We start from the raw sequence: 18,679 nt of genomic DNA on the forward strand, positions 1-18,679 counted from the left end.
TATTGGGAGTAATTTATGTTTGGCAGCTGAGGAAAGCTGGCAATTTATATGCAAAACTTTCAACCCACAACTGCTGAGGTATAAGCCAGCATCCTTCTCGTTTTTCCAGTAACCAGAAGTGATTGCTGACCCATTTTGCTGAAGGTCTCTCTATAGATCCAGGACTGGTGGTAACAGAAGAGTGCTTTGCCCCTACCTAGGATGTGCAAAAGTGCACTAAACCCAAATACTAGATCTTAGTATCCACATTTCAAAGGAACCATATCTCAAATAAAAACTAAACTCACCTCATGCCAAAAGAGAGAGATGTGGCTGCCAATTTCAAGCTAAGTTACTCAAACTGAATTGAGACTGGGAGGAAGTTCTTCTGCTTTACATATTTTTACACAGCCTAATGGAAGAGCAGGAACAGAGCCAACTTGTTTCACTTTATTCTGCACTTGCTTTAAGTAATATAAATGTAATTTTTGTCAGCAGAGCAAGGTTGCTTCAAAGCATTCACAGTTGCTTAGGCCCTGGAGGGAAAATCACCTAGTGGTACCGACACTAGTGGAAAAGGCAGAACAGCAGCTAATGTGAAGGGGAAGAGACGCACATCAGTGTTTACAAATGCAAGGTCATGCACAACGAAAGCTACTGCTCATGCTCATTGCTGGGTTCTACATTAACTGTAAGAGTCAAGGTGGGCAACTCGGTGAAAATATCTGTTACATATACAGCACAGGCAAAAAGAAGCCCAAATCTTACGGCGTTTACAGAACTCACAGAATCACAGATTCATAGATTCCAAGGCCAGAAAGAACCACTGTGATCACTTAGACTGACCTCCTGTATTACGCAGGCCACAGAACTTCCCCAAAGTAATTCCTAGAGCAGATATTTTAGACAGGATAGGAAATAACATTGATAACTTGTTATAATGGCATTATAATGTTATCTCCCATCCCCACCTGAAACCCTCTGTTCAGTTCTGGTCCAATAAACAGAAGAGATCCGCAGATGACCAATATAAAGAATTAGAGGCCTAGAAAGAATTTCATGAGAACAGAGATTAAAATATAAAGAGTCCCACTCTCCACCTTTTTTTAAAAAAAAAAAAAGTGAACATGATACAGGAATAGAACATAATGAATTGTACAGAGAAGATAAAATCTGGTGCTTGTATTTACACTCTCCTAATACAACAGCAAAGAACAGTCAATGAAACTGATTGAAAGGCAACTGATGGGAAGAAATTATTTTTATGCAACACAGAATTAACCTGTGGAATTTATGGCCACAAGATATCAATGAGGCCAAAAACTTTCAAAGATTAAAGCATTAGCTATCTATATGGATAATGAGAACATCCACGTTAAAAAAAAAAAACAAAAAAAACAAAGGGAGGGTGAGGATAAACCTTCATGTCTATGGGCATACACCAATCCCCCAACGGACAGGGTTAGGAATAAACTTCTGCTATCGGTATTCCATAATTGTCCTGCCATGAGTGCAGGGGACTGGACTAGATGACCTCTCGAGGCCCCTTGATCTAGTCCTATGATTAGAGGGATTACCGGATCTTTTAATGAAGCATGAAGGCAGAGGCGACGCATGGGCGGGGGGAATGCGGGGTCATGTGCCCCCCCAGATTTGTTGCTTGGCTTGTACTGAAGCATACTCACACAGACTGAGCATGCTCAGTATCACTGCTGAAGCCAGCTGCCCTCACTCCGCCCTCCCTCCTCCCTGCCCCAATCAGCAGACAGGGGTGATCTCTTATCAGGGTTTGTCTACACTCCAATTAAACACTCAGGGCTGGCCTGTGTCAGCTGACTTAGGTGCTCAGGCTAAGCCACGATTTAATTGCCATGTAGAAGTTCAGGCTATCGCTCATGGGGTCCCAGAGCCCGGGCTCCAGCATGAGCCCAACATTTACATTGCAATTAAACAGCACCTTAGCCTGGGTCAGCTGACACAGGCCAGCCATGTGTTTTTAATTGCAGTGTAGACAGACCCTCAGAGACAGAATGGCTCACTACTCTAAGACGGTTCCAGTCTAGCAATTCCTCTGTAGGTGTCAGGATGGAGGAAGGGAAACATTCTGAAATAGCAACCAAAGCTCAGAGTCTCAGTGTCAAATTCTGCTCAGTCACAGCCACTGAAATCCAGAGCAGCTCCACTTCACATGAAATGTATTAGTCTAGATTTACACTGGTGCTGCTGAGCAGAACTGGGCCATCAAGCCCTCTGGTAAATTGGAGGCATCTCCATAGGCTCTGTTGAGATGATAAAGGGCAGCTGCCTATTTTGGATGACTCCATAAAATAATATTTCTGAGAACTAATTCACCCTAGCGTTCGAGATTTTCATTTGGCCTTTGAATGTTACACCAATGCTAACCCAAGCTACCCCATGCTTCATTTACACAAAGTAGGGGTGTGTTAGAGCTACACAATCCTTCTAAAATACCATCTCTCTAGTCCGTGCTCAGCTAAGCGTCACAGCTCCTTCTTGACCTTGGAAAGAGTTAACTTAAAAAGAGAGACGGGGCAGTCAGCAGGCGTGCTTTGCCTTCAGAACACAGGGCTCACTGCCAGCACACAACTCAGAGCTACGGACTCAAGCAGCAATATGATTAACAGCATTTTTAAGCCAAGTCCCCTCCGTGCTGCCTGCTGATTGTTTCGTTTTTTAAAACGAAACACAGGTGAGGCAAACACAAGGTTAAAGCCTAAGACACAAAGGTGTTCCTACTGGCCAGCCACAATGCACTGATAAAGGATGCTGCTGGTTCATTGCTGATTTAGCTGGTTGGATCGCTCCCTGGGCAAATTTTAGAGTTGACTCAGAATGCAGGAAGCAGGTTTTGAGCAGTGGGCTAAGTTTCCCTTTATACAGCCTTTAAGATGTGTAATCCCAGCCATCACTAGAGGGAGAGAGAAATACCTCCATGCCTGAGAAGTTACATTTCAGACTTTCATACCAATGTTTGCTAACTGAAGATGAGAGTCCAGTTTAGTTACATAATGCTCATTAAAAGGCAGCTGCTCTGAATGCTCCTACTCATCACTCTTCTCTCTCCAGCGACTCAGGGGCTGAAAGCTCCACCTTATTTGAAAATCGGTCTCACTACCGACTGTGACTATCCTGCATGATGTTTACCACTCCTGAAATGCTTCCCTGCCTCTGAATTGGAAGTTCTCTGCACAGCCCTCTGACTTGCAGTATTACCGCTATCCCCATGGTCAAAAGTCAGGCCTCCCAAAATCATGAGTGGCTTAAACACTTGACATTTCTTTAATTCATTAATTAATTAATTTTAGTTTCTTTTTATTTGCCTTCCGGATTTTAGCCTTTAGGGTGCACTCAGGTCACATCTTCCAGCATTTCTCTGCGATCACTCAGGCTAGAGATTTGCTTTAATAAGAGCTGAGGTTCTCCTGACTCCAGGAGTTTGGGCTTTAGTAAAACCACCACGTATCAGGAGGCTCACATAAAAGCCCAAAAGCTGGCGGCACCGGAACTTGTGTTCCGTCAGTGACACTTTATGCCACCCTGTAAATGACAACCGACTGTTGAAAGCAAAAAGATCAGGCATGCTGGAGCAATGACTTACAGATAGAGGGAGACGATGTGGGAAGAAGGAGATCTCAGGGACGGAATTGCTGTCAGCTCATTGTTATTCAGTCGTCTGGAACAAACAGAAATTAAATTGTTTAAACAAGCAGCTCAGGATGAAGTATGTACTAGCTTGATCTGGCTTGAGTTAGGTGTTTTGTATGAACGCCCAGCTAATTACCTGTCATCAAGAGCGTAACTCGCCTACAAGTCTGATCATTTGGCAAATGTTTCCACATTCAGGTGTTTGCTGAATCTGCCGTTCCTATCTCAAAGTCACTACGAAAAGCATGTCCGGTTAAACCCCCCGTTACACACAAGAGCTGCCGCCACACTGAAAAGCATTCGTGGAACACCATACCAACCTGTTGACACTTAATGGCACGGCCCCCACTCGAGCTCAGCTTCCACGGAAGCTAGTGGGAGCTAAGCTTGAGGGAGGATAATTATATGCACACCTATCGCATCTTTCATGAGAGGCGGAGCACAAGCAAGCCACAGGTGAAATTAAACCTCGTGACACCAAGGGTGCAGGTACAGTGAGCCGCATTTTCTGATGGGAAACCAGAGGCACGGAGAGATGGAGTCTGTGGCACAGCTGGGAACGGAACCTCAGGACCATCAGCAGCATTTATTCGTCTGGCACAAGCACCCATAGGCCTCAGCTGTGATCCGTGCCCCACTGTGCTAGCCATGCTACACACGCATAGTAGGAGAAGCCCCTGCCCCAAAGAGCTCGTCTACACACAATTTTTATACCATTTTAACTATACTGGTTCAAAACTAGTCTACATATAGCTCTCTAGTTTGGGTGCAGTTATATTGGTGATTATACTGGTGATTATACTGGTATAACTCATTCCGGTACATTTAGGGAATAAACTATAATATAAGGCACTTTTCTGCCAGCAGGACTGTGACCACAGCAGCGGCTGTACAACTTTAACAAAAAAAATTAGTTTGGTTAAATTCATAAAAACTGTGTGTGGACCAGGTGTAAGCACCAGAGCCGCCTCAAGGATAAATGGGAGAAGCTCCATCCAAGAGGAGGAACAGACAGACAGACAGGCCAAAGTCCTACAAGCTGTCCTAGCAGTGAGTAGTAATGTGTTCATGGTCACATCGGTAGTCCATGGGAGAGCCAGGAATTAATCCTAGATCTCCTGGCTCCCAGGCCAGCTCTCCTACCACACCTGTAGGCTTCATCTCTGCTACGAACATTGAGTTCCGACATGTCACCTTGATTCTTACTCTCAGGCAGGAAGCAAGATACTGGCTGCTTGGCTCAACTGTTTTAGAAACTGAAGAGCACAATTAACTCTTATCTAGCATTTTTCATCCATAGATCTCACAACACTTTCCAAAGGCGGTCAGTATCATTATCCTAATTTCACAGATGGGGTCTTGAAGGTGCAGGAAGGGGGAAGTGACATGCCTAAGGTCTCCCAGAAAGTCAGTACCAGAGCTGGGAATAGAAGTCAGGTCACCTGAAACCTAGGTCAGTGCTCTGTCCACAAGGCCACTCTGCAGAGACACACCTAGAAAAAGCCATGATGGTATGTTAAAAGTGTCATGCAAGTAGTTCAAAAAAGGCCCACAAGCCACCATTTTGTTGCCGTAATCCCATCAGTTAAAAAAAAAAGTTAAATACAATAACTTTAAATAATTCAAAATGGGTCACTAACTCTATTTACGCATCTGTCACACGTCTAGCGAACATTTGCTCTGATCGGGGTACCTGCAATCTTTCTGAAGAACATTACTCATCAGCTACTGTTCTGCAGAGCCAACAACAATTGAGGAGGAGGTTTGGCTACTACTGCACTACTGAGCAATCGGATACAGAAATGTCTCTTCCACAGCCTAATATTTGAAGCATTTCTCCGAGTGAAAGCAGATCTGTGTCATGTGACCAGCTCTTCCTCAGTTTAAAGAGCCCTTGTTTGTACAGTGAATTAGTCAATTAATTACTATAACAGCCGCTTGTCTGGCTGCTTGAAAATTACCTAATTTCTTGGCCATCTTGTTTGCTTCCCCCTGACCATGCTGAAGCAATTACAGCCTTGCCACTGCCAAGACAGAGCAAGGGGCAGCACTCATTGCAAGACTAACACCCCCTGGGGTCCTGGAGCCCCCTCCATGATGCAGAATTTCACAGGGTCTCTCGTTACCATCTTTCTAGACTCCTGTTTATACAATCCCACCCTGCCCCTCATAAAACTATTCCTCTGGATAGACTGAAGGACTCTGCTATAATGTGAATTTAAGAGGTCAATGCACGGCTGCACTTAGCAAAAAATCCTTTCTGATTCGAAAGCCCGCAGAGAGGTCCTTACGATGCCTGCTGAAAATTAATAATAATGCAACACAAATACCTGACTCCCCCCCACACACTACTAGGCCAAAGGTAGATCCCCCTCCAAAGGAATGAAGGGAGAAATCTTTCTTGCAGCTGCTTCAAAACTACGCATGACCTGGACTCAAATATAAGAAGCCAGCCACAAGGAGCAAAGCAACTTGTAATGAGCAGAAGGTGTAGAAGAGAAGTGGACCAGTGCCATCCTTTGTGCAAGACGGGAGGACGAAAGAGATAAGGGCAATTTAAATTAATCCTGGTTTTGTACATTGTGTGTGTGTGTGGGCGGGGAATTCCACAGTGAATCTACCACAGAACTTTCTTTTGGCTTCTCATATACTATGCAAGTATTTGATTTCACATGGGCTTCCAGCTAATGCCAATAGCATATTAATATGAGAAGGAGGAGGAGGAAAGATTATTATCCCCATTTTACAGGTGGAGAACTGAGGCACAGAGCAAGAACTCACACAGAGTCACATAGGAAGTCTGTGGCATAACCAAACCAATGCATAGTGAAGTCATTGCCTATAAACATTCCCCCCGCCCCCGCCCCCAATGGAGGTTACCTGTTTCAAAATGCACTGTAAGCGGGGTCCACCTTGTTTGACCATTAAACAAAACAGATGTTAACATTCTCCTAAAATCTTCAAAAGTACCAGGGGGTGGGAAGGCAATACAGTCGTCACCATGCCACTATAAAAATCACACTGGTGAGTTCGGTTTGGTGTGTTTGTGTGTATTGTAAAGGACAAACCCAACTAGAAATCTGGTCACTTAAAAAGAGTTACAGGAAGCTTTCCTCATCTATTATTGGGAGTGGACTACATCCACACTGATTGAATTGGCCCTGTCAACACTGGTTCTCCACTTGTGAGGTAATTCCCTTCTCTTCATGTGTCATTATATAATGCCTGCATCTGTAATTTTCACTCCATGCATCTGAAGAAGTGGTTTTTACACCCACGAAAGCTTATGCCCAAATAAATCTGTTAGTCTTTAAGGTGCCACCGGACTCCTTGTTGTTTTTGAGGACGTTTTCAGGTACTTCACCTGCCTCCTGAGTTCCCCCTTTCAAACTGTGTGGTTTTACAATAAGTTTTTCTCTATCTTAAAAAAAAAAAAAAAGTCTCTCTCCCCTGTGGCGGTGAGCAAAGCTGGCAAAACACAAAACGGGAAAAGTAACTGACCAATTCTACAGTGACTAGCTGCAAAGTGCAGTCAAATACACAAAATAAACTGGAAATAAAATTTACATTGTGTGTGCACAGGCGCACACATGAACATACTTTACATAATTTGGGCTTAATTCCCATTTACATCCATTGTAGGATCCCTTTAAATTGCCACAGGGGTGTAAAGGAGCTTTAATGTAATTGAGACTCTAGCCCATTTTCCTCCAATGTGTTTCAATTGTCGCCCTCCTGTTGTAGCACTGACTGGCTTGTAACAACAATATGTAACAACAGTTCTCTCACTTCAGTGTGATTTTTAATTTGGCAACACCCCTTTATGTCTATCCCAGTAAAGTGGCTCAATCAGAGGTAATGCTCCCAGATCTCAATTCTCGTCTTGATTCACTGAGAGACCAGTTATTGATGGGCTGAGGCTTGAGAAGGGTCTTCCTTTACTTTGCTTGTGCGCTGTATCCCTTTCCCCCTTCTGGGTGGTAAACTCTTCAGGGCAGAGAATCTCTTAGGGCTTGTCTACACTACCGCGCGGGGTCAATCTAAGATATGCAACTTCAGCTACGTGAATAGCGTAGCTGAAGTTGACGTACTTAGATCTACTTACCATGGTGTCTTCACTGCGGTAAGTTGACAGCTGATGCTCTCCCATGGACTCCGCTTATGCTTTTCGTTCTGGTGGAGTACCGGAATCAATGGGAGAGAGCTCAGCAGTCGATTTATCGCATCTATACCTGCCGGATTGGGTAGTGTAGACAAGCCCTTACTCTGTATTGGTACAACGCCTAGTGCAATGGAGCCCCATCCTCACTGGGTACAATATAGGCAATAAGAATTGAGGTACCAAGCTTCCAATCTTCACACGCCCAGCTAGCCCCTGAGGTCATAGGCCTTCAGGTACTTTCACGTATAAAACCACCACCAAGCCACTGTCGTGTTAGGGTAACATTCAGTGACACAAGACTAGTGGGACTGGCTCTGTGGTTCTATTCTCTACACCCTGAGCAATTTAAGGCTTTCCGGAGTTTAATGAACTTGGAAGATACATTATACAGAAACCATTTCTGCTGGTCTATATCTCTCCCTTTAACTCATTGTTGCTCTTATAAATAATCATGCTTGTCTCAGAGCACTCCAGCTCCTCTTGCTGCATCTAAGATCATGAACCTGTTACTTAATAACCAACTGACTGCTCTGTAATCAGGAGGGCCACAGAAGATTAGGCAGGAGGAGAAGTAGCAGGTTCATCTGTAGGGTCCAATCCTGCAGGCATCAGTCAGACAAGACTCCAGATGATGTAAATTGTTTTGCCCACCTGAGGAAGTCAGGATTGGGCACAAGAGCCAATGCTTAATGAAAAGGGATGAAGGACAAGAAGAAACACACAATACCTACAGTGGCATTTCTAAAAGGAAATGTTTCCTCAGCTTCCCAGGGGGCATCAGAAGCTTTTCCAACAGAAACCAAACCTCAAGCATGCCAGTAATTTAACATTCTAATGAAAGACCATTACCTCAACCCACCACTGAAGACACTGAGTCACTTTCATTTTTCACTACCTCAAGTCAGGGCTCATGGAAGTACTATTAACATCCGACAATCAGAGCAGCAGCGTGGGCATTAACCAGTGAATGTTTACAGAGATCAGAGTTATGAGAGCCTTGCAAGTCCAGGGTTGAAATTCCTTCTAATAATATCATCTGTGATGAGGGGATCTCTTTTACTAGTACTCTGTCCTTCTCCAGCCCCCCCAAAAAACATGAAACAAAACCCATCGTTTAGGTTCTCAAAGCAGACTGCAAACAAAATTTGTACTGGTTCCAAAAGCAATACAAACTCCAGTGGCAGGAAGAGACAGAGTTAAGTGCTTTCTTGTCCATTACACTACACCTTTGTTTCCTGGGAGATTTGGGTTAGGCTGGCATCAGATGTCACAGCTCAGTCTGTTCTGCCTTGCTGCAGGGATAGTCTTTCAGCAAAGAGTCGTGTGTGCGCTCAGGTGCGTTAACTGAGCTACTCCCACAGAGCCATGCATGAAGCAGACAGTGAGGCAAACACCAATGATTTCCAATAGCTGCATGCCAGTTTAATTGAGATGTTGTGTTCTACTAATTGACTGATTTACAAAAAAAGGTAGCACACAGGTACAGTATGAAAAATACACCATGTCCGATCTGCTGATCCAAGTCAACTAAGGGGTGTCTTGGGAAACCTCCGTGAGCCATCCTGGCAAAAATGCAATTAAAAGCCTTGGGAAAAATACTTACACTTCCCGTAGGTTCGGCAGCTCGGCAAAGGCAGAAGGATCGATCTCCGTCAACTTGTTGTAGCTCAGGTTTCTATTAAAATAAGAGACAGTGGGATCAGCAAACTACAGTCACTGTGCTCAGCAAAACCGGGTCATCTTAATTATTCCAGATTGCATTGTGAGATGATCTGCTATTTTACAAGAGCACTTAAGAAATCGGGTGAAGGGGGAAGAGAAACTTTCTGCTGAGTAAACAAGCCGAATACTTTGTTTCTCCTAGCAGAACATATACAGGTATTCCCTAGGTTTTCCCCCATTCATATTAATATATGCAGTTAATTTGTCTTAACAGGATACATTTAAGTTTACTGTTTTCTTTCTGGTTATTCATAACCAAGCTACTGATCACAGATAAACAGGTTATTTCCCTGTGAATTATATCAGCGAATCTCCTTCTCAGTACGTACTCTACATTTTCTAACAAGGTTACATCCATCAATACGTCTGAATGGGTTCCTTTTTACCACAGACTTTGGCCTGGAACTCACTATATGGTGTTGCATGTATTTCATCCACAATTGTGCCAAATTATTGGGACTGTGGTTGCGCAAACACTCACCGCCACTGCAGTGAATAACCCTTGGGCAGACTAGGATAATTAATGAACAACATTGTGTGAGAAAACAAATACACAGCACCAGTTCTAAAGAACTAAGCTTTGCGAAACCCTCAACTCCCCAAGTTCCATTCAGATTTTTCATCCCACATCTGCATGATCAGCAAACCCCACATTACAGGTAAAACCTGCCTGAATTCAGGTAAGGAGGAGTTACTGATAGAGTAAATGCTGATTAAAACCCAATCAACTAGCAATGTGTGAGACTCAAATGGGGGCTCATTAATGGGATGCAGGTGGTGTTGGTAAAAACATACAAAAGGAAGAGGCAGATAGCTGGGGTTATAGCGGGGAAAAAAGCAAGTGTACGCAGATGTAAGATAAATATGAAGTGGCCTGCTTTAGTTTTACATCATTTTGACAGCCTGCTTTAGGCTATTATTCCTGCTACAACCCAGGCCTTTTGCCTCCTCTGCACGGAGGTCACATCCTCTCACTGATCTGGAGTTTGTACTGTCTATATGCCATCTCTGAATCTGACCCAAAAGGTTGATGGCTTAGGTTTAGATAAACCCCCCAAAATTCAGCTGCTCAGAATGCTCAATTGCTCACTGGAAACGGTGTAATTTTTCCCTCACACGTGGAAAAGTTGCACTACTTCGAAAGTCTTCTTTGGCTAGCATGAAACATGCAATCTTCTGCAAATACCTGCTGTGAAAGAGGACAATGCCTATTGACAGCACAGTGTAGATCCTTAATAGCTACACTAGAATCTAGGTCTGAAATATCATATAAGCATCTATTTTAACAAAATATGCTGTCCTTTACGCGCCTACTGTCTTTTAAAACACTCAGGAGACCTTTAAATCAATACTAGCCTAGCGCAGATATCCATTTCACAATGAACTCAATGACGTTTATCTAAATAAAAGTCAAACTACAGTTTAAACCAAGAGTAACATTTGAAAGCCAAGTCCATATTCATAGCACAACTACAATTAAAGTGCAATTTGTCCAGAGATTATATTACAACTTTTTTTTTTTTTTTTTTTTAAAAACCACAAGGCAAAATCAGGTTTGAGCTTGTCTGCGCCCTGAGTACAAACCAAAAAGGAGTGTACAACAGAGAACATCCTACAGGCCTGGAACAGAAAAAGAAAGCTGTCTGAGGCATGTTCTACACTAGGGAATTTTGGGGAAACATTCCTATTGGTGCTACCACTGGGTTAGCAGAAACATAGTCGAAGCGAAAACCTTCTTGGGGTGGATTTCAATGTACACTAAGGACCTCTTTACCCTGTCCTGACAGAATAAAGGGCTTGGTATAAATGAAAATATATCTTTCTACCTTAGATATTTATATGGCCCCCATTACTGTATTATCGGAGCACTTCACAATCCAATATATTATCCTTACAACCCCCTTGGAGGTAGGGACATGCCATTAGCCCCAATGTACAGATGGAGAACTGTGGCACAGAGAGGCTAAGTGATATGCCCACAGTCACACAGGAAGTCTGTGGCAGAGCAAGGAATTAAACCCAGGTTGGCCATGGGCTAGTGCCCTAACTACTGAACCATACTTCCTCTGTGGCCAGCATCAGGACCTTGTGCAGATGAAGATCTGACATTGCAGAGCTAGAGACTGATACAGATAAAAAAGGTCTATGGAGCTTTATCATCAATTCTTCAGAATCCAAGGGTTGAAACAGACTCGTGGTAAAGCATTTGTTTCTAAGGGTGTGTCTTCACTGCAGAGATAGCCTGCATAATCAGCATCAAGGTCTGCGTGCCCGGCTTAGCCTAGACCAGGGGTCAGCATCCACCCTGCCAAGCCACAGTCGAATTACCATGTCTTCACTGGCGGTGCTAGGGCTTCTGGGGACATACTGCATGGTTCTTTGCTTTGCAGTAAGCTGAGCTGCTCTATGATTCCTTCCCAGTGAGTTGCGAGAGAACGTGTCTGGCCTTTGGGGCATACGGAAGGAGGAGCAGGGGACGGGTGGGAAGGCACTGGAAGATTATCAGCACTGGCGTTATTTAGCCTGCATCCTCATTCCAATAGGTGAGTCACCAGCCCATCTGAAAGTAGAACTCTGAGTCATACCCCTGTGGGCCAGATAGCCCAGACTGAAAGCACCACTAAGCTCAGGTGGGAGGGCTGTGTGTGGATGGGTGGGCTAGGGGCAACACCTGGGTAACAGGCTGGGCTAATTTTGCAGTCAACACATGCACTAAGGCTCAATCCTGAAAGCTGCTCCATGCGAGCAGACCCCTGCGCCCCTACCCAAGCAGCATACAGAATCAGGGACAAAGCCTGCAATCCTCCTAATTCTGATCAACTTGTTTTTGCAGCTAAGCAGCTTCTAAATTCATGAATGCAGCCAGCTAGCATAGTTTCATGCTATAACCATTATGCTGGTGTGGTGTGCTGTGTATTACAAAAAATCACATTCCGCAAAGAAACCAAATCATAAAAATTAATGTTATAATACTTTCCATTTATAATGTACCTTCTATGCCAGGATTTCAAAGCTCTCTGCAAACATCAAACCACCCCTCTGACACAAGAAAGTATCGTCTCCATGTTACAGGTAAGGAAAGCAGCAGAAAACATTACAGAGGAATATCACATGGGAAAGGCGGGGGCTTTCTTGTTTAGCTGAAACATCATCTTCACTATGTGACACACTTTGTTTTCCGAACAATGGTTGAAGGATAATTCTGAACTATGTGATCACAACATTTTAGTCTTTAGTCGTGAATGCAAAATATCTCCCCCCTGTGGGTATACTGGCCTTTAAAAACTCAGATACGCTGCACACCTGGGAAGGGAAGGAGCTTCTGCTGTCTCGATCAGTGCTTCAAACACTTAAGCATGATGACATGAAAGCAAAGATCTCAGCAGGTTAAAGCTTCTCTTGCTCACAGGTTACGGTGACTAAAGGTAATTTTTTATATTGTTGATATGGTTCCAGAGATCTGAAGACTCTCAGAGCCATCACACAAGTATCTGGCTCTTCGTGTGTCATGATAGTATTTTGCCTATTCCAACCAGACCCATGGAATTTACCGACTCCACCCCTCGCTCCAGAATTTGGCACCAATATCTAAATTTGTTGGGGAGGGGGGAGGGAGTTGTTTGTTTGGTTTTCACGGGGTATGAAATACAATCTGAAAAACAGGAACCAAGTGTAAATCAATGCAGTGCTATCTTCTTGAGTCTCCAGACATCCTGAAACAATACATGTGAACCATCCCTGTTCATTACTTTAGGCTGCCAAATTTTGAAATCTACAGGACAATTTATATGTCAACTTCGTTAACTATTTCACTGCTGGACAGTGGCAGAAACATTCAGTTAATCATAATGTCCGATTATCCCACCTTTGCATGCCTGCCTAGGTGCTTAAGTCTCAACTCACCCTACCGCACCTACCCAAACCTCACGCTTTCTGCTGACCCCATCTATTCGGTGCAGACCTGCATTATCAATACAGAAATCTGCAGCCCATCAAACATTGAAAATATGGGGTCAGCGTAAAATAAATGGAATATATCAAACCAAATAGCACAGGAGCTCCTGTTCCAATTGTACTAGTCGTTTTCATAAGCTGTATTTCAGCAAGATCATCACTGTTTTAATTTACGTTAAGATGCCAGAGACTTTCTAGTCTGCAGCTCCAATAGCCCAAGGGGGGTTTATTCCAGAATTCAGCTCCTTGATACAGAGTCTATGGCACTTCGGTCAGAACATGCAAATGCTAAAGAAACATAGTATGATTCAGTAGATAGGGGTACTACATTAGGAGTCAGGACACCTGGGTTCTGTTCTTGGCTCTGTCCTGCTGTGTAACCAAGCCGTTTCTCCTCCCTGCTTCTGTTCCCTCTGCCACCCTTTGCTTGTCTTGTAAATAAAATTGAGGTAGGGACTGTCTCATTTCGTACAGTGCCTAGCGCAATGAGGCTCCAATCTTGGTAGGAAGCTTCTAGGTGCTACTGGAATGCAAATAAACGACAAGGAAGAGAATGTTCTGTGCAGTCTAAAGACTAGTTTAAATGCAAAAAAAAAAAAATACAAAAAGCCATGGCTACTGTTTGTTAATTCACCATTGGCTTTGATCCTCTCCAAATCAACTTCACACAGAGCAGCAGGAGAAGATGAGTGGCATAGGGGTGCCAGGATCAGAAACACTGGAAAGACGTACCAGAGAAACGGTTCTCCAATTAGTATAAATGATCAAGTTTCTAATATACCACAGCTGAGAGCGAGCAAGCCGTTTGTTTGTTTTTCATGAGGAATTCCTTTGTCTAATGCCGTGCCTGAACCATGCAATAACTAAATGGCTCTTGGGTTGGGCAAATACTTCTGCCATATGTTTTAAAATTTCTTATTACAAAAAAATCTGCACCCAGCATGCCCCTAAAGTACTAGCCAAGTTACCTGTGAGCTCTGAAGCTGCAACAAAGTAGCCTTATGTGAATATCATCTTCAGTTACATCATTTCATGTATCCCCAAGAAGCCAGAACCCGGTGACCACAAACTCCAGAATATTGTCTGGAGAATGAGTTCAGCCAGTGTGATTAGCCAGTGGGTTGCTACTACAATTCAGCTTGTGGATGACAGTCTCCTGTTGGAATCGAAAGAGGATTCTTATCAACCTGAGTTTTTTGTTTTTTTTTGTTTTTTTTTTTAAAGCTAGTTTGGCTTTATACGTTGTGCAGTACTCTGCAACCATGTTATGCTTTAGATTTAACTATTACAAATTCTTCATTTCTTCCTTTGATCGGCTAATCCAGCGATGTGCTGGTATGTAAACTTTGTCCATACCTGTCACTAAAGTAGGCATGATCAAGAATTGAGACTATGTTCAATTGATGCAGGAGGGGCCCTTCTATGTGTATTTGTCCATTGTCGTCTTTGAACCATCCAGTAGTGTTTGCCTTCATATGGGACTGTAAAATGGCACTGCGGGCCACTGAACTTTGTAAACATGATTAAGAAGATGGCAGTGTATATTTGAGTTGGGGCAAGGAATCCTGGCTAAATAATCAGGTGCACATCCTGATTCTCAACCTCCCCCCATGCTCTTTAGGTGCCATAATGCTGCACATCCAAAGTCAGTTTTACCAATGAACGCCTCCTTTAAAGGGAGACCAAATGCCAAGGAGCTGCATGACTTTTCTCAGCCGGAGAATGCTATATAAAATTCTCTTTCCACACATCCCAAGGGGCAATCAAGGAGCTAATGCAGCCGCATTCATAGTGTGCTTTGTTCACGCTGCTTACTGGTACAAACCAAAACAAAAGCAAAAAGCAAAAAACAACCCTTCCTTTCAAAACAAAAATTATTGGATTGTTTGCCAGACAAATGAATAAACACACAAATGATTTCCAGCCTGTGCAATCCACAGCGGCAGCAGAATTTTGCTCAGTGCGGTGAGTTTCAGATCCGTAAGTCAAAGCCATTTATCTGTCAGTGAAGAACACTGTGTCCAAACTATATCTGCACCTTGCAGTGACAGGCAGGAGAGGAAGGGAGAATGTCTGGGAACTCTTGTTACTGCCAGCTGCGGCTTTCATTAAACATTTTGTCAACCGTTGTCATAACACAACTTTTCACTGTTCACGCACAAAAGGAGCGGAGAGCCTTGAACAATTGAGCCCTGCAATAGAAATTCCTCTTGCTAATCTGTTGAAAGATAGCTGCCTAGTCCACAGTATATTGAACAGACACCCGCCCATTCCCAAATGTTTGCAGATGCTTTACCGCACAGCACACACTTGGTTGGAAAAGAAGCAGATTTACTTGGGGGAGGGATATGGGGGGGGGGGAGGGGAAACATGTTCCTGTTTCTGAAGACAAGCAACTGTAGAACAGAGCCTGCTTGAATTTAAACCAGTTCACAAATTCCAGAAAAGGCTGTGGAATCCCCTTCACTGGAGAAATTCAAAGTTCAACTTACTACCCATCTAGCAGGGATAATGAGAGGTAACAATACTTTTTCCAGCCCCCAAAAAATGTCAACAGCTGATATGGCCTAAGAATATCTTGGAGGTGTACTGCGGGGTGGAGGGTTTTTCAAATTTAGCTTTAGACCACTTTTGTGCCCCCCCAACCCAGGCAAGCCAAGCACCCAGTTTGCTCCCCTGCCATAAATTAGAGCAGCCTAGAGGCTGTTGTAACTCATTCAGATCCTGACAGCAGCACTTCATGGGACGATTTGCAACTGAACCAGATTTACCAATCTGTGTCTAGAGATAGTGGTAACTCAGGGGAGCCACACAAGCCATCCTCCACAAAATGAGGGTTAGGAAGAACTTTTTCCCACTGGGCAGGTTATTCCTTAACTGCTTTCTGCAGCAGAGATTACGTGTCTTGTACTGTCAGAACAAGGATATTGGAACATATGGACCACTGGTCCAATCCATTCTGGAAATTCCTATCTTCTAAACTTTTAAAATAATCATTACATTACAACCTTATGCATCTCATTTCCAGGGATAAAATAAGTCAAGCTCCTTCAAAAGTTGTAATTTCCACAGTCATGTGTGTATATATAGCAGTTTTTCTTTATCGACTTTTCAATGGTAACTAAGTTTTTCAATCTTCCAAATGGCCTCTGTCAAGTCAAGTCCCAGACCCATGCATTAAAATAAAATACACTGTGTAGATGAATTGTATCACTTCCAAGGGTCTATATTCTCCTGTGTTCATATAAATAAGCATTACTATACAAAGCATGTCATCTTGATATATTTTGATCCACATCTAAGCATTTTGTAAGCCAGGTCAGCTCTGAAAAGTCACTGTTCTAAAAATCAGGCTTGTTACATAATAGTCTTTAAACTCTATTCAGGAAGGAAAAATACTAAGGGTTTATCTATGCAGCAGAGTTAACTGGTCTGCACTCAAGTTATTTCCTTCATGTTAGCCTTCCTCGAGTAAGAACAGTCACCATGCAAAACAGCACTCGAGCTGCCATCCTTCCTCTGGTTCTTAGCACTGCAGTAAATTGAGCCACTCCATGAATTATTTTGCAGTGTATTATGAGGGAATTATTAATTACTGTATGAAGGTAGAGCCTAGGAGCCCTGGTCATACATCAAGACCCCACTGTGATGGGCACTGTAGAAACACAGAAAAAGATAGTCCCTGCCCCAAAGAGTTTCCAGTCAAAGTTTGCCTGCCCTTTCTGGGTACGTGGCTGGAAGTGGGGTTAGCCTGGCAACACTCCATTCAAATTGGTCTGTGCCAAACGCTGACATTAGCACAATCCATGTGACCCTCATTTCGGAAAAAAAAAAGAGGCTGATACAGAGCAGGTGAAGCGGGGACAAGTAGGTCAGCAGTAGTTTGTTGCCATGACAAGCACAATATGCTTTGCTAAGAGCACGCCAGCTGTACCTAGAGATGGAGGAGTGGCAACAGCTGGGGAATTGTGGGAAGACATTGGAAGTCCAGCAGCATCTGAGTGGCATTAACCTGCATCCACAACTCAGAGCATTCAATATAGCAGCTGACAAGTTGTGTTACTTGAGCGTTAGCCTATACCTCCCCTCATGCCGGCCAACTCGACTTAACAGCAGCTTAAATGCACCAACTAGACTTAAATGCACCACACCTGAATGAAGGTTTTTGTGAGTCAACTTAAGGGCAATGCTTGAGTTATAATCATGAGTTAACCTTTCAGTGAAGACAAACCATAAGAAGCCATCCAGCTACCAAACAAGTGCACTGTGAATCTTTCTAAGCAATGACTAACAATAATACTGATTAACGGAAATTAATGTAGAATGATTACCAAAGAAGCAATACCTGTTGCAGTTATATTCCGTTATTAATAAAAATCTTCAAATTCTAATTAAAAAAACACAGCTGGAATCCAATGTACTGTACTACAATATAACTCAACACACAGTTGATATTCACAATTTAAGAAATTATGAAATATCTTCAGCTTATTTAAGCAACTTTAGGTGACAAGTCTTGGGCTGAGTTTTTCCCCTGCCACTTTGCGTGTGCAACTGTTTTCACCCACAAGAGAAGGACAGCACATATTTGGCATGCAAAGACATTGGTGCATGCAAATCCAGTAAGCAATCACCAGAACTGTGTGATCAACTTGCACAATGCTTGAGGCAGGCTGGAAATTTTAAAGAATCTAAAAGCTATCAATTCTCCCAGAGAGAAGGGGAAAATAAAATGTTCAGTGACTTACAAAGACAAAAAACCCTTTTGCTAAATAATATCAAACTACAGTTGGTGCTTCTAAACCTAAGAAAACCAAGTTCTTAGATGTCACTTTGTTTCTTTAAAAGGACAGCATCCGGTTATTTTAGGCCCTGTAAAAACACATTTGTATATAACCCAAGATCTCGAAATTCCTTCAGTTTCAACAGTCTTAAGCAAACTAGTATGGATTGTTTTCACGGATATTATTTTTAGAAGTGTCCCATTAAATTGATTCCCCATTAAATTGATTCCCCAAGCATTTTAAGGAAATTTCTTTTTAAAAGAATTAGCATTAACATAAAAATAAGTTTCAATCTATGTGCAAAGTTTCTGAGGATCTCCGAGGTTTACGAACATCTACACTACAGAATTAGGTTGGCTTAATTAACATTGCTCAGGGCCGTGAAAAAATTCACATCCTATGTGATATAATT

General features: G+C 43.0%; 1 protein-coding gene across 1 annotated transcript in view; it reads right to left on the reverse strand.

Annotated features, from left to right (window-relative positions):
* Window positions 1-18,679, reverse strand: part of LRIG1 (leucine rich repeats and immunoglobulin like domains 1) — a 125,888-nt gene that overhangs the window by 63,727 nt on the left and 43,482 nt on the right. Inside the window, exons 2-3 of the mRNA XM_077821285.1 lie at window positions 9,411-9,482; window positions 3,599-3,673 (exon numbers count right to left, since the gene is read on the reverse strand). Of these exons, the coding sequence (XP_077677411.1) occupies window positions 3,599-3,673; window positions 9,411-9,482 (147 nt within the window). The remainder of the gene's footprint in view (window positions 1-3,598; window positions 3,674-9,410; window positions 9,483-18,679) is intronic.

This window comes from Eretmochelys imbricata, chromosome 7, assembly GCF_965152235.1.
Source record: "Eretmochelys imbricata isolate rEreImb1 chromosome 7, rEreImb1.hap1, whole genome shotgun sequence".
NCBI lineage: Eukaryota > Metazoa > Chordata > Testudines > Cheloniidae > Eretmochelys > Eretmochelys imbricata.